Source organism: Parasteatoda tepidariorum, chromosome 9, assembly GCF_043381705.1.
Source record: "Parasteatoda tepidariorum isolate YZ-2023 chromosome 9, CAS_Ptep_4.0, whole genome shotgun sequence".
NCBI lineage: Eukaryota > Metazoa > Arthropoda > Arachnida > Araneae > Theridiidae > Parasteatoda > Parasteatoda tepidariorum.
Window position 1 is genome coordinate 79,822,785 of NC_092212.1, and position 17,029 is coordinate 79,839,813.

The 17,029-nt window shown below is 27.2% G+C and overlaps 1 protein-coding gene across 4 annotated transcripts in view; it reads right to left on the reverse strand.

Annotated features, from left to right (window-relative positions):
• The window catches only part of LOC107452525 (TATA-box binding protein associated factor 1), a gene marked incomplete at its 5' end in the record, with an annotated part of 59,805 nt that overhangs the window by 16,786 nt on the left and 25,990 nt on the right, over window positions 1-17,029 (reverse strand). For all 4 annotated transcript variants that reach the window (XM_071185722.1, XM_071185721.1, XM_071185720.1 and 1 more), the window contains 12 exon segments: window positions 1,187-1,280; window positions 2,257-2,380; window positions 4,154-4,250; window positions 4,842-4,920; window positions 5,624-5,746; window positions 6,959-7,108; window positions 7,498-7,578; window positions 9,027-9,157; window positions 10,816-10,957; window positions 12,250-12,364; window positions 13,621-13,811; window positions 16,190-16,363. In XM_071185722.1, the coding sequence (XP_071041823.1) occupies window positions 1,187-1,280; window positions 2,257-2,380; window positions 4,154-4,250; window positions 4,842-4,920; window positions 5,624-5,746; window positions 6,959-7,108; window positions 7,498-7,578; window positions 9,027-9,157; window positions 10,816-10,957; window positions 12,250-12,364; window positions 13,621-13,811; window positions 16,190-16,363 (1,501 nt within the window).

Below are 17,029 nucleotides of genomic sequence, written 5' to 3' on the forward strand. Positions count from 1 at the left end.
TTATAATAATTATTTTGGTTCATTTCAACCAAACATTATAATTAACAACACTTCGAAGAAAGTGTGCATTATAAAAAATAAAAATAAGCATGTTATTACACTTATTTAAATGTATGAAAAAATAACTTAAATATAGTTCTTAATCGTAACAGAGAATGAGTAAAAGAACTGTGCATGAGAAGAAAGTTAGTCAAACAGTGACAATGTTTTGATGGTTGGTGGAAAGTCTTTTCCTTAAGAGTTAGTAAATTAAAAAAGATTCTTTGTTATGCTTAAAATAATTTATTCATTTTTGTTATCAAGACTAGCCTGTACAGGGTGCGTAGCAAAATCTCTCAACAAAAAATAAGCACCTTTTAAGCACTCAGAAATATTTTTAAGCACTATATAAGTAAACAAAATGCAAAATAATTTTCAAAGACTTTACATGATCATGATAAAATAAATAGTTTATGACAAAGAACTCTTTTCTTGATTACATTAGCCTTTATAAAATGATCAACAGATTTTTCAGTTCAATATCAGAGCGTGGAAAATGACGCCTGAAATAGAGAATATTTTGCAAAATGCAGCAGAGTTGCACATGAGAGTGAAATAATCTCACCGAACCTAGCTCATAATACATGGCAAAAATCGGCATGGTATAGAAAAAGGGAAAATTAAGCACTTCTTAAAAACACACAATGGAAAAAGCACCTTTAAGGGCTTTTAAAAAACGAAAATCCAAAATAAGCACCTTTAGGCACTTTTTAAAAACGCTACTCACCCTGCGCTAATAAAGTTTAAAATACGAAAGAACACAAATAATAATGCACAAAAAAGAACAAAACCATTTTCCGGCCACATGTGAAAAAAATGGACTTCATGTCCATTTTTGAGTCATTATTTGTGATTTATTTACATTATTTAGTTAAATTTAAAAAGGGATTGTAAGAACAAATCTTCTCTTACACTTATATAATTTTTTAGTGTAACAATATTTATTGCATATGTAAAAACATTTATTTTCATTTTTTGTTTATCTAAGAGCACATCAAGCAAACCATATTTTCTTTGTTTGCTTTTTTAAAGTAATAATTCAATTGTACAAACTTTAAAAATTAGAAATAAATCAAATAAAGCAACATTTAAAAGTAAATAATATTTCGTTAATATAAACGGAATAGATTCTTTAACACAAATATACCTTTATTTTTCCTTCTCTCATCATTAACACTGTCTTCTCCTAAAATTAGTTTTTGCAATTCTCGCCTTTCTGCTTCTTCACGCTCATGAGACAACTAAGAAAGAGGAATTAAATTCATAGTAATATTTTTATTTCATGAATATATACACATAGAAAAAGTTACTCATACATTTCATACAAAATATAGGTCAATCACCAAACTTAATTTTTAGTAGTATAATTACAGGATGTGTAGCCAAATTTTTCAACAAAAAAATAAGCACCTTTTAAGCACTTGGTTGGCAAGTCTTTGACAATTGACAGTTTTATCCGGATTTAACCGTCATGCAAAAAAAATAAAATAATAATAAATAAATAGTTTTGCAAGCATAGTTTTTGACAATTGTCGAAAATCATGAAATTTTGAATCATAAAACGAACGGCGTTTTCATATGCTGAGGACCGACGGTACGCCGAAACAGATTGGGGTTGAATTAATTGTGAAAACATTGAATAGAACAATATGAACAGTGACTTTTTGCATAATACTTGGCAAAAATCAACAGGGTAAAGGGAAAATTAAGACATTTTTAAAAACTCTGAATGAAAAAAGCACCTTTAAGGGCTTTTAAAAAACAATAATCGAAAATAAGCACCTTCAAGCACTTCTTAAAAACGCTACGCACTCTGAATTAATTAATATTATTAACCCTGTGGCAGAATTTTTAAGAGCTTCTGTGACAAAAATCTTTACCACTAATATCTTTCTTTAAGGTACTTTTAATAATAATAAACATATATATTACCCATTTAAAATAACAAAAGCTTTTGTGTTTACAAAAATATATATATAAAAATATACAAAAATATATAATTGCTTTTAATTGAACATGTAATAATTTTTTATTCTAATATTATGGGCGATATTCTTGCATTTTGTTGGGGGAGAACGCACAAATTGCTTCCTTCTTCGCATTTTGTAAGCAATCACAATATCATAATAAAAATAATAACTAAAAATCATGAAAATTTCATTGTAATCGTGAAATAATGACAAGAGCATGTGAAATATTTTTAATGTTAAGACTCACTTGAGAACTCGTCTTCTTATTAGAGAGCATATTTTCAATATTTTTACCCATTTCTTCAATATCAGAGTCCTCCTCTGAGCTCGAGTCTTCATCAGTAGATAACAATTCTTTAGAGGAAAGAACTCTAAAAAAATTAAATTAAGGGTGACTCATGAGTTAAAAAATTAAACTACAAGTGATTTAAACTAAAAAACGTTACAATTGTGAGAGTTTTGCATAAATAATAAGTAATTAAGTATGTTTTCATTAAACCAATAGTAAATAAAATCAATGCACTGTTTGAAAATAAAATTAAAGCTCTAATTTTAAGGATGTAAAAAAAAAACAATAATGTTATCTCATTTTAAAACTATGATTACCACTACTCATTTAATTTAAAATTGAAGTAGTTAACTAAAATTAAAATGTCTTCTTAAAACTGTAATAAACACTTTTCTACTTGATTAAATTCCACACAAACCTTTCCAATTCACTAGTTGCAAGACACGTAAACATGTTGCTAAATAGAAGCCTTGAGAATGATACAGAGTTGTAGAACTATTAATCATGAAAACCTTTGCTTCAAAAACTTTTTTATATTTGATAGTCTCATTATTGAACCATTCCAATTCTATGAATAACCCTCCTACAAATCCATTTTAACGATGATTAAATCTGAATCTTATCATACCGGATTCAGTTATAAAACCCCATAATTTTCGCTAATTTTACACAATAAGTGTATTTTGATATTATAACTAATTTGGAGTCTCAGCGAAATGAAAATTAAAAATTCTCGATTCAAAAGGATTGATTTAAATATAAATCCTTGATTTAAGTGAAAAAATAGAACTTTTTATATTGAAATTACAAAGAAGAGAAACTTTAAATTATACGATCTTATAGTGTTAGCCATTTAAAAACATGTTATTCATATAAAAACAGTAATTTTGAATAAACAGACAGAAGACTAATTTTACAATCATACATTTTTATTGGAAAAATAAATGCAGTTTGTTCTATTGAGCACAGAGCTGCGTATTATGTTAACTAACCACTAAATTTTACTTGCAATTTTATATTGGAGATTTTCGTAGGGAATTTGGTACAAGGATTCTTACTTCCGTTACACCGAGCAATAAAAAGGGAAGATTTGAACTCTCTAGACGAGCTTGCCAATTAGCTTCAAATCTCTTCCAAAAAAAATTCGTTAAATAATCAATATTTCCAAGAAAAATTGCCTTTAACTCTAAAAATAATCTTTCATTGGAAATTGAATGTTTATGACCCTAAGTGAGGGTATAAGAAAATCTGCAATTTCTAATTAATAAGAGATAATTTGTATTATTTTTCACAATTTTGCCCTTTAATTTTTCATAATTTCTCAATTTTTTCATATATTTTATGTGTGAAAAATAGTCGACAAATTAATATTAATTGATAATGTAGTTGATATTGTAAATATCTTGTGAACTCTATATTTCTATTTCAATGAATAAGCAGAATATTTCTAGAACATTTCTTAAAGTTAAATTACAGAAGACTGCTTTTATGGCAATCTAACCAATCAATGAAAAATTAGTAAAACCTATGAGACTTCTATTAATAAAATTATATAAATAATAAGTTTATAAAAATAATTAAAAAAAAAAGGAAAATTACTTTATCAAAAGTAATTAAGAAAATACTATAAATACTACAAAGTTTATATCACAATCTGAGTTTTAGAATAGTTAAAAAATTATCACTTTAGAAACTTTATTCTGAAAACATCAAATTCAAAGATTTTTTCTTTAAAGAAAAGTTTAAATACTGATAAAAATTTCCAGAAATAATATGTAAAATTATAAATCTTAGATAATTTTTTTAAAAAAAAGAATAAAGTAATATTTATAAGTAATAGAGAATTAATAGTTACCTATTTTGTAAATCAAAAATGCGTTGACAATCTTCTTTATAACGCTCTTGATGTTCAGCAATACTGAAGCGATTTCCACGAGCAAATTTACTCATAGCTAAAAAAATAATAATGTTGCTTAGTTTTTAACTAAAATAATGATTTATTTTTTCTCTTTTAAGAGAAATAATTTTTTTAGGTAACAAAGAATAATATTCCTTACAAAGCATTTAGCCGTAGAACAAGAGTTAGTACTCAGAATTGCAAAGAACTTCTTTTTCAGGCAAAAACACTGATAAACTTAACAAGGTAATGACACAACATTAGATACAGCAATATGCTATAACTGCATTATGTTTCTTTTTTGCATCTTGGATTGAATTGTTAGAATGCATTAAAGTGAAAATGACTTTTTTTCTTTGAAAGGTAAAAATAGAAAGAAAAAAAAGAGAATTTCACTAGTTTAAAAGAATTTTTTTTAGATTGTAAACAATTATAGATAAATGGTACACAAATGATAAGTAAAATGTATTTCTTTTTCAGAACGATAAATATAAACGTAACACCACTATACTCAATATTTTAACAAGAACAAGTTAATTTTTTTTCCTTAAAAAATTAACAAATGCATAATTTACAGAAACTGTTTTCTTGAACTTAAGTTTTTATTTCTGTATATAAGAAGAATTGTATTGAATTATTAGAATACCTTCTTCTCCAGCTTTTGCTTGTTCAGTAGATAATGTGCGGACAACATCAATTACTTCCCATCGAGATAGTTTTTTTATCTACAAAAAAGATAAAAAAACTTTTAAGAAATAGATATGTAGTTAGTTAAAATAATTATTAACAATAAACAACAATTAACAATTCAAGTTCATTTGTCTAAAAACAAATTTAAAACACATGAATATATTTTTTTAACATGCAATAATTAATTTATTTCATAAAAAATATAAATCGAAAGAAGTCTTAAAATAAATTTTTTGGTAGTGAGGGTATAGAAATGCAATACAGCAAGTTTTTTTTTCAAAATTTCTTAGATTAACGATAATTATTTTAAAACAAAGAAGTTGTATTGTTATTACTTTCAGAATTATATTAAGATCTATGTTTGACAGGAGCTTAAATAATATACATAAATGTTTTTGTATAATAAATGTAACTTGTACCATTATAATCGTAATAAGCTCAGTTGACAATAATAAAATGCTTGAATTTATATTGCCACATAAGCTTTCTTACTAGGGTTTTTATTAAAATATAAATTATTTAAATTTCTAATGGATAATTAAATGTATTGAATAAGTGTAACTATGTAGTAAACATTCCATTTGATAATGGATTACAAATAATATTAAATAATTTTAATGTAATAAATATTAAATAATTTTAATATTATTTACTTTACTTGGTGCAGTAAAGTTATGTAAAATGCATGACAAAACACTTAAAATAAACATTTTAAATAATATTAAAGTAAAGTGTTACCTCATCTTCAGGGACATTAAATTTCCTAAGAAGCTGCTTGGCATTGCTCAAGGATAAACGTCTTAAATCAGCATCAGTTCCAGTCACAGTTTTCTTTGCAGGAGTTTGATTTTGCATTTCTTCCTACAAATACATCAAAGTTTATAAAGAAATATTTTTATTATAAAATTTACTTTACACAATATTTTTAAAACATATAATATAATAATTTTAGATCAATTTGGTAAGGGAAAAATTCTGCATAGAATTTAAGAGTATGATTACTCTTATTTTTTTCGTGTTTTTTCAATTCACAAATGCAACTATAGAATTAGCATTGTGGAAAAGGAAGTAAAAGATTGTGTTGCTTTTCTTCCTTCTCATGCACAATTTAAGACAAAAAATTTTTTAAAACATCAAAAAAGCATTCTTTGTTAACTTAAAACAGAAAATTCAACGATATTAAATCAACTATTTTAAAATTCTTGTTTGTTGAAAAAGCTGAACGAAGTTCAATTAATGGACTGTTAAAATTTAATACTTTTAATAAATCGTTAATTTTTTCAAAATTATTATTTTATACTTCAGTGTTATTAAAAATTCCTTGAAAACAAAAGTACGTTAAGAAGACCAAAATAAATCAACTTAAAATAAAAAAAATGGCAACAATTTACGTTAAAGATATCGTTAGTTCTAAGGACTAGCTGTTGTTGCCGACTTATGTTACACTAAAGCTGCACAATGGCTAGTGGCGTTGGTCTGGGGAACATTCATGAAAATGATCTGAAGGCATGCCATCACAATTTTGCTCCTATGTTTCGGCAACTCAAAGGCATGCGAGAGAAATCAAGCACTTCCCAGTAGAACAATTTGACACGGACCAATACCGCACACCCTCGGTCCCTTTAAGCTGATCAAAGTGGTCACCCACCTGCACACTGACCACAGTCAGTGATGCTTCACTTCGGTGTTCTACAAGGAACTCTGTCTTAATGATCAGTCTACTGCGGAACTCTCAGGACTAGCAGTTCAGATAAAGAATACTAAATTCAAGATTTAATATTATTTAAAGGCGAAACAGTATAATAATTTAGTATGATGAACAAACCTCTCCATACTTTAATAAAATGATTTTCTAATAAAACAAGCTTGATCTGACTCTTGACTTAGTTTCTTTGTTTTTTTGAGTTCCCTTCAATTACAAGAACATGAAGGCAAGTATTGTTATCTTACATTCATTACATGTTATCTTACATTCATTATATGTTATCTTACATTTATTATGATATTTACTTTTTCTATACTGATTATAGAAAACGGTTTTAGTAAAGATAAATACAATAAGGATATGAATACCTTTGATTGTTGTGGCTTGTTAGGTATTCTAACATATGAAAATCCTTCTCCACAGCCAGTAGGGTCAACAACGCCACTCAACTGTAAAAGGCACTTTCCTTTCATTGCAGATATAAATGCTCTAGTAGTGTTCCAGGGGGCTGCTTTTACCTGAAAAAAAATTAATCACACATTTTTTTTAAAAAATTTTATTATAAAATTTAAAAAATAAATAAATTAATGCAATTTAAAAATGTTTGGCAGCATTAGTTTAGGGTTACAGAAGTGAAAGTTATTGCAGTTGACTGCAAATTACATAAAGTGACAGATAATAAATCTAACTTTTTTATCAAGCATCAACATGTTATGGGTATGCTCATAGAGGTATCATGTTGGTTAATTAGCGAAAAATTATTCCTCAAGGATATTGCATTTTTTGATTTTTATGCATAGTAAAATTTTATAAAAACTCAGTGTGGGACAACAATTTATAAATTTCTATTATTAATTAGCTAGCTTGCTTAAATAAAAAGAAATTAAATTTATGCAAATAAAATAACCTCATCATCCATTTTCATTTGCATATCTTCATCATTATCATCTTCAGGGGCAAATAGGGATTTTTCTCCATAGCCAGCATCCTAAAATAACAAAAATACAGTATATTAATTATTTATTACAAGACTACCATTTCAACAGGGTACACAGAAAATTTTTTTTCACCAAAAAATAAGAACTTTTTCAAAGATATTTTTAAGCCTTTTTCTTAAAAAAATAATAATCATAAATTGGATATACAGTGTAATAAATATTTTTTTCCTATTGTTGAAACTTCTCAGGTAATTTCAAAAAATAAACAAAGTGCAAAATTTTTTTCCAAGATTTTACATAATCATGATAAAATAACTAGTTTCTGGAATAGAACTCTATTCTTGATTTTATAATCCTTTTCATTGATTTTATTTATTTTAACTGTGCATACAAAATTTTTATGCACAATTTTTAATGTGTTTAATAAAAAGCTGTTCATTCTATTTTTTAAATTATTAATCATTTGATTAAATTATTTATAAATGTATACTTAACAAAAAACATTTACAAGATTAAAGATCATACTGAATTGATAAAGATTTGTAGAGAATTAAGCACAATAAAAAAACCTTAATAAATTCGTATTACAAATGTAAATAAGTGAATGATCTATTAAACTTTATTAAAATTTAAAATGATAAACAAACTATGAAAAGTTTAAAAATTTTTTTTAAATAATTTTGAAATGAAAATACTGTAAGTATTAATTCTACACATTTTTGGGTAGATGTTAATTATTATATAGACTCCACAGTGAATATATATATTTAACAAAACTGAGATTATAAAATTTTCAATTTTCATTTTCATTTAAATAAAATGATAAAGAGATATTTATATTATTTTGAAGCAACAAATCTGAATCACACAAGACCTATAACTGCATCTGCTAAATGTTAAAATAATGAAAAACCTCTTAACTAACACTTTTTTAACTTTATACTCTTACCTTTAAAATTATACAGTGCTTTTTCTATTTCATTAAAATAATTTAAGAATACTGAAAATATCAGTAAGAAATACAGTAAAACAATACTACAATTAAAACCAAAAATATTTCCTACAATTAGTATTTTATGCAATTAATAAACTTTTTTGAAAACATCCAATGAAAAAGCACTTTTAAGCAATATGTTTTGATATTTTATTTAATAACTTATGTCCGTCGTTGAACAGTCAACCCAATTTTAGGTTTATGATTACTAATAATAAACTCTGTAGTCTTGTAATTTTGAACCAATCCAGAAGACAAGGAAACTCCTGGATCAGTACCCCCCGAAGTATGATTTTTTAAGGGAACATGGAGGACTTTGACTCGACAAATTTAACGTGCATAAGCCATAATTTACTACACGGGGAGTCATTGGCCGGTGGGGATCGAACCCACGAACTCTTGGACATGGGCTCGGTGCCCCTCCAACCAGGCTATCCCGGCCTTAAGCAATATGTTTATCATTACAAATAGTAAATATGCTTATCATTAGAATAAAATACATACTTTCAACCTCTGTTCAGCAGCAAGCATTCCATAATATGCACAACACTGTTCAGGTGAAACCATTGCTCTTATTTCATCCTCAGTTGGAAGACGAAATTCACTTTTCAAAACCCACCAATTAGAATCAGTACCTGAAAAAAAGAATATCAAAAATTATAAATTTCTATAAAAAAAAATTCTTTAGATGATATCTCAAAAATTGAAAATAAATAAATCAGAGGAAAGATAGTCTCTAACACTCTATTTACATGGGGACTGGAAAAAGGTGTCAGAAAGCAGTCTTCTGACGTAAATTAAAAAGGCTTGTTTAATTTACACCATTTCTAATATTAAGAACCCCCACCTTGCAAGGATTAGCAAAAATAACCACTTAATACAACGAGTTAATCACCATGCACCCGGAATTCTGCTTTCTTGAAATTGTCGACTTATAGCCTGAAAGCAGTTTAATCAGAGGGGAAAAATTAGATTTTTGTTCATCTTGTGATGTCACAAGCCTGATGTCAGGCCCTGTGTGAATGGGGCGTTAGTTGGAAAAATAATAATTTGTGATATTAAATAAACAATAAATTCTCTGTTTATTTGATCTTACTTAGAACTTTCATTACATATTTCTATTATTACAACAGCACCTTCTACTGAGGAACGCTTTAATTAGTTAGTTAAACATCAATTCTCCTGCTAGCCAGTTGTGGCAGCTAGATTGTTAATTGGAGCTTACTAAGATGCAAGGCAACTATTTGTTGTATATATGTATGTATTTAATAGTTAAAATTTCATAGCCATTACTTACTATATTTGTCGTGAATTTGCAATAGATAACCAGCGTCTTTGGATACATATAAACGTTTTTAAAATTTGTATAAATAGTCTTTTTACCCATTTAGAATTTTGCAAACTTATTAGGATTATAGACAAAACAATAATTTCAAAAAAGAAAAGAATTACATTTGAAATGAAGGTTTTTAGTTTGAACTGATTTGTCACTTGTCACAAGAAAATGCACCAGTGTAATTTTAAAGGGTCAGTATTATTTTTATTTCCTTCTAAGAAGGGAAAAAACTCAAAGGCTAAACTCAAAACTTCTTTTTCATGTCCCCAGTACCATTTATGCCATATTTGACGTCCTATTATGCATTAGCAGATTTGCCAAATAAGTTTTCCTTTGTATTCATAAATTCTAAAATCAAATTCATTTAAGTAAGTTAAAAAGTTAATTAGAAAGAGAAGTAAATAACATGCAAGGGTCTGTTTAGAAGAAATTTAGGTCCGTTAACGGACCCTTCACAAAATGATTTATCTTTTAATCGGACCCTTCACAAATTTGCTTATCTTCATTATTGTTTCGTTAATTGAATAAACCCTTCCCAGGGCAAAAAACAAGAAAGATGGATGTAAACACAAATTAAGTTTCGACAGATCATTCTTCCATTAATCGTCCGAAATGAATATTCTGCGTTCAGCAGTATAGGCTAAATACCAAATATTTGTACGTTGTACCTCTAATTTAGAAGCAGCAATTGCTGTTTATTTTTGAAACTGTAATTTTTTTAATTATAATTTTACAGTACTGAGCATAATCTTGTATTGATTTACAATTTAAAAACTCCTTGAAAAAGTTTTTTGCACAAATTGCCCTATTTGCACAAATTCATAAAAGCAGGACCCTGTTTGAAAGAATGTGAGTAATTTTTTTACAATTTCACAAAAACTGGATCTTTCACAAAATGTCAGGACAGACCCCTGCATTAGTACATGCATTAAGTAAAAAAAAAATAATCAACCAAACCTGTTCGTTTGAAATTGGCACAGAGTTTCAACCGCTTTCTTATGCTGCTTTCTGAGTGAGAAGGAAATGCTTTTTTAATGTCTTCCATTTTGATACGACGGGGATTATCTTTGCTATTCCAAAATAGACGATAAATAAAAACCTATAAAAAAAGTGAAAAATATCATAATTTTGAATGAAATAATCAAGATTTCAAGCAAAATTTGAAGCACAGAATTCAAGTAGACTTAATTTAAGTTAGTACTCATGCATTCACCATATAGAAAACACAAAAGTCTAATTAGATTAGCAATCAAAAGGATAAAATTTTATTAATTAATTAAATGTAGATATAGAGAGAATACTTTATAATACTTTACATGAATTATAATACTTTATATGAGCATGAAATGAAGTATTGGGTAAAATATGATTTTTTTTAATACTATCAAAATTNTGGGTAAAATATGATTTTTTTTTTAATACCATCAAAATTACAGAGGAAACGAAATCCTATTTTCTGCAAATGCCAATAATATTGTGTTCTGTCAAAAAAAATTTAGGATTTTTCTCTTTATAGAAAAATTGGGTTTACCTATGATCAAATATGATGTGTATCAATTAAAAGAAGGCAATGCAAGAAAAAAGGAGCTGATTATACACACACATGATCAAGCATGAGATTTAAAAATAAAAAAAGTGAAATTAAAAAAAAATAATGTGTTTAAAAAATAATTTTGAGAAGCTGATTTTGTGTCAAATAAAATTCTGTAAATTATTTAAAATAATAATTTGAACTTTCAACAAGAGAATAATTGTTCAAATAAATTATTTTAAAATATGCATTAATGCTCCTAAAAAATAAAATGTTCAGAACAAACACAAAAACAAGGAATATCAGGACAAAAAGCTAAAAGTTAGGACCAATAAGGACAAAATATTTCTTATCCTGAAAAATTAAGAATATTAGAACAACTACGAATCTTACCAAATTTTTTTTTAATAAAACGTTCAAACTAAATTTTTTCCAAGCATTTGGAAAAAATCTTTAGCTAAAAATTAAAAAACTTAGCAGGCCCGCTTAATGAGAAATAAATTGAACTAAACTAAAAAATTAAAAGTTTGAATAAAAATTTTAGATAAAATATGGAGGAAAAAATTAAAGTAATAAATAAACATAATTTATATAATTCCTATATCATAATTTAGATAAAATGCAAAAACTAAAGTAACACAAAGCATACATGTTTTGAAAAAATATTAAACAGTAGTTATAACTGAAAAAAATAATTGTCAAAACAAACTAAAAACTTCTAAAACTATTTAAAAAAGTTTTTGATTTTCTTTTTTACTTAAAAAATCATATGTTGCACAGAAATTAAATTTTAAGTGGGCTAATATTAAATCAAGTTTTTTTTTTCCTTTTGAAATAATAAAAAATGATTAGTACTTTACCTGTAAAAAGTCGCGGATAAAATTGTTAGCCTTCTTTGAGCTAGGTCCTGGTACTTCAAACAGTGGTAATTCTTGGCCAACAGTAAAAATAGACTCAACTTCTCTAACAAAATAACTGGAAAAAAATTAAAACTATTATTAAAAGTTAAAAATTTTTTTTTAACAATTTTGCTATACACAAAGATTACGCATGGTTGGTTGACCATGCAAAGCTAAGAACAGATGGAGTTAGTTAGATGGAGATACCGACAAGACTTTCGAATTAGTACTTCTGATTGATTTTTAATCCTAAGCTTGGAAAAGCATGCCATTCAGTATTATTACACTAGTAGTATTCGCAATATCACGTGTTCTTTCAATTTAACTTTCAACGAAACAAATAACAAATGAATTCAAAGATCCAGCAAGCATGTTATGATGCCACCCAAAAAATAACATATGGAGATATATTTACATAATTTTAGCCAAATAAGGGATGAAACTCAAAATATGGCAAACTTTACACTTTATTTATATTGTGATATTAGTTTTCTTAAATTCGTTTTAGGCTCATGACCATTTAGAATTTACAAATTACAGATAATTCCTTATAAATGGTAAAATTTCACGTGAATTTAAACAAAATTCACAATAATAAAACTTCCTAGAATATTAAGCCTGTTCACACATTGCATCACTCAATGTTTTAGGCACACAACCATTTAAAATTTATAAATTGCAGATGACTCTTATGAATGGTAAAATTTCACATGAATTTGAATGAAATTCACAATAATAAAACTTCCTAGAATATTAAGTCTGTTCACACATTGCCTCACTCAATGTTTTAGGCACACAACCATTTAAAATTTATAAATTACAGATGACTCTTACGAATGGTAAAATTTCACCTGGATTTGAATGAAATTCACAATAATAAAACTTCCTAGAATATTAAGCCTGTTCACACATTGCCTCACTCAATGTTTTAGACACACAACCATTTAAAATTTATAAATTACAGATGACTCTCATGAATGGCAAAATGTCACATGAATTTGAACAAAATTCACAAAAATAAAACTTCCAAGAATATTAAGCCAGTTCACGCATCGCCTCGTTAGCATAACATAAGCGGATGGATACACCAGAAGTTTTCTAAACTTCTTCTGATTTTAGGAAGCTTGTTATTGTTTACATTCAGCCAACCCTCCATTAATCTAACAAGAAATTGAAATTTTAATTATTTAAAGTTGTAACTATTAAGATTTACAACAGGTATAACATCTGATAATTTAGTATAATAATAACAATAATGGTAAAAAAAAGTCATTTAATGGTTATATCTCAATTTTAGTTTCAATATGGATAAAGTAAATAAAAACAACTCACTGCTGTCTTGAACGTATTATAACAAAATCTGTATCAGGAAATTCATGTTCATAGATAGGAGAACGGAATAAATTGTTTTCAAAGGATTGTAGACTTTGACCAGGTGCTAAAGCACCCAAAAAGGGTGAAGTATGGGCATAAGCGGTTTCTCCAAATTTATATTCAGGAGCGCCACTGTCTTTTCCAGGTTTCTGCAAATTATTCAGAAATATAATCTTTTCTAGTGAAATAATTTAAAAATTAAAAACTGTAATCTTACTTAATCATAAATTAAGCATTTGCATTTAACGAAACATAAAATTATATGTGTAATCATAAAATAAGCATTTAACTATATAAACATTTAAAAATTATAAATTTATGTAATGGAAATACGAAGCGTTTTCGAAAAGCAAAGATACAAGGCCACATACTCTCTTGAAAAAATCTGAATTGATTAAACATCATTACAAATTATTTACTGGTACATGTCTTATTTTTTGACATAGTTATTGCTGTTGCCAAAGCATTTGTAAAGTCCAGGTACGAGCCTTTGTCAGTCATAGAACTTTGCCACTGTTATCGGAATAACTTCAGTTTTGATCACATCATCATCATGAAAGTTTTGCTCTGCAACATATTTTTTCAGGTCAAGGAATAGGTGAAAGTCAGTGGGTGCAAGGTCCGGGCTGTATGGTAGATGATCTAAAATTTTTCATTTATAACTATTCAGTAGTGCTTTGGTTTGAAGCCCTGTGGGAGGACAAGTGTTTCTCTGCTTGTCAACAACTCTTACGTTTAACCCGTCTCATCACCAGTCACAATGTGATTAAAAAACTTATCATCTGCTTCTGCATAATATGTAAGGAAGTCAAGTGTGTAGCTGATCCCTTTCCTTTAAGTTCTTCCATTATCATTTTTGGAAACTATCAAACACACAATTTCCAGTACCCTAAGGTAATAGTCACTGCTTTATAAAGTTATCATAGACATGTTTGGTATGATTTTAAGCAAATCTTTTAATATGAAATGTCTATTTGCTCAAATTGTTTCCTCTGTTCTTCAAAACAGGGCATCAGTGATCACAGATGGCTTATCTGTTCTGATTTCGTCATGAACATCAGTCCTATCTTCAGAGAAAACAAGACACCAATTTGTTAAATTTTGTCTGTTTCCATAGACAGAAAGAATTTAATTGTGAATATCCAACGGACCTTTTGCATGAAGAAAGAGCATTACAGAATCCACTTCACATCCGACAGATTCTGAATTAATACAGACATGATAAAGATAGGCTGCTCAAACAAGGCTCAACGTATAATGACATCAAGGGAAAAGTAAACTGTTTAAAATTACAATTAGTGTTGCCAATGGACTCACAGAAACTTTTCCTTTGCTGATGTCGGTGAAGTATCTTTACTTTCCAAAAATGATTCGAAATAATACTAAAAAATATTAATTTATGGAATGGAAATAATTCTCAGTAATAATAATTAGTAAATAATTAATGAGAAATTAATGAAAATTAAAAATAATAAAAGGAAATTAATTTCAGGCTTCTATTTAAATCCAGAAAGTAAAGTCTCTCAAAGATTTGCTAAGAATGCATCAAATTTTTACTCTTCTAAAACCAATAAGAACAAGTGGAGAACAATGTTTTATGCTTCTAATGATAAAAAACTAAGCATCAAATAAGTTAAATAAAATATGAACATTAAACCACACCACAATAATTGAAATGACACAATTTTTAGGCAAGGCCTGATATTTTTTAGCCAACAATTTTAGGTAAATGGTAATAATAATAATAATAAAAAGAATCTACTAAATTTATTTTTCTTAATAACCTTTTAAATCCTCTGTTTTTTAAATTAGTAAATAAATTTAAATTACTAAATTAAAAAAAAAATTAAAAATATAATAATAATGGATAATATTGTATTGCCAACTATTAATAAAAGTTTTATAAAAATTTTTTAATAAGTTAAATTATTAAATTATATTGCAAAATATTTTAACAAAAATTATTGTAAAAATACTAATATTTTTTGTTTTAAATTTGGCACAACTTTACAAATTCATGGATTTCTTAAGCATGTCTACAAGCGATTAAAAATATTTTATTATTTTTTCACATAAAAAAAAAGAAGTTAATTTCACTCAAAAGTGTTTTAGTAATGTTCCAGTTGATTTTATGACATTTACTAACACAAAATAAGGCGTTAAAGTTTTAATAAAAAAAACTTACACATTTGTAGTTGTTCCTTATTTTTGTATTTTGTAATTATAATGGATAATATAGTATCGCCAACTATTTATAAAATTTTTTTAATAAGTCAAATAATTAAATTATATTGGGGAATTAAAAAAATATTATAAAAATACTAATATATATATATTTTTTTAATTTGGCACAACTTTACAAATTCATAGATTTTTTTAGCATGTCTATAAGCAGTTAAACTTTTTTTATTATTTTCTCACATAAGAAAAGTTAATTTCATCCAAAAGTGTTTTAGTAATGTTCCAGTTGATTTTATGACATTTATTAACACAAAATAAGATGTTAAAGTTCTAATAAAAAACTTACACGCTTGTAGTAGTTTCTTATTTTTGTAGCCATTCCAACTTGTGAAAGCAAAGGAGGGTGTTCTTCAGAATACTCTGCCAAAATCAGTTCTCCGTCTCTCCCTGTCAAATCCTCTGCTGTCCTCATAAAAAACATTTCCCCTCCACCAGACGCTTCTCTCTCTTGCTCTCGCATCTAATCAAGAAACAAAAAAATATAATCAGAGCCCATTTTGTTACACTCTGAAAATAAATGAGCAAATTTGATTTTTCTACTTTATATTTTTAACACGGTGCGTAGCCAAATTTTTCAACAAAAAATAAGCACTTTTCAAGCACTCAAAAAATATTTTTAAGCACTTTGAAAAATATCATAATTAGAGAGGGTTGACAAGTTTTATCCGGTTTTATTTACAGTGACGCAGACGAGGGCGCGTCACAAACAATGAAATTAACAAGAGAAATGAAATTTTATATCACTAATAGAGAAAAAAATTTGACAACGTTTAGTTGGTCCCCGTAATCAGCAAAAATTCGAGAGATTTTTCGATTCTAGTACAGGGGGCGAAATATGAAGTCTGGAATTGAGAATCTCTTGCAAAATGCAGCAAAAATTGAGAATCTCTTGCAAATTGCACATGAGAGTTAAAAATCTTTACCACTGAATCCAGCTCAGTATACGCAAGTGCAGACCCGCAAGTATTTCATCAAACATGTAAAACAAATGGTGTTTTCATACACTACAGACAAGCAGTAAGCCGAAATATATTAGGGTTGAATTAATTGTGAAAACGTTGAATAGGACAGTGTCTTTTTGCATAATTTGTGGCGAAAATCAACATGGTAAAAAAAAATCACATCT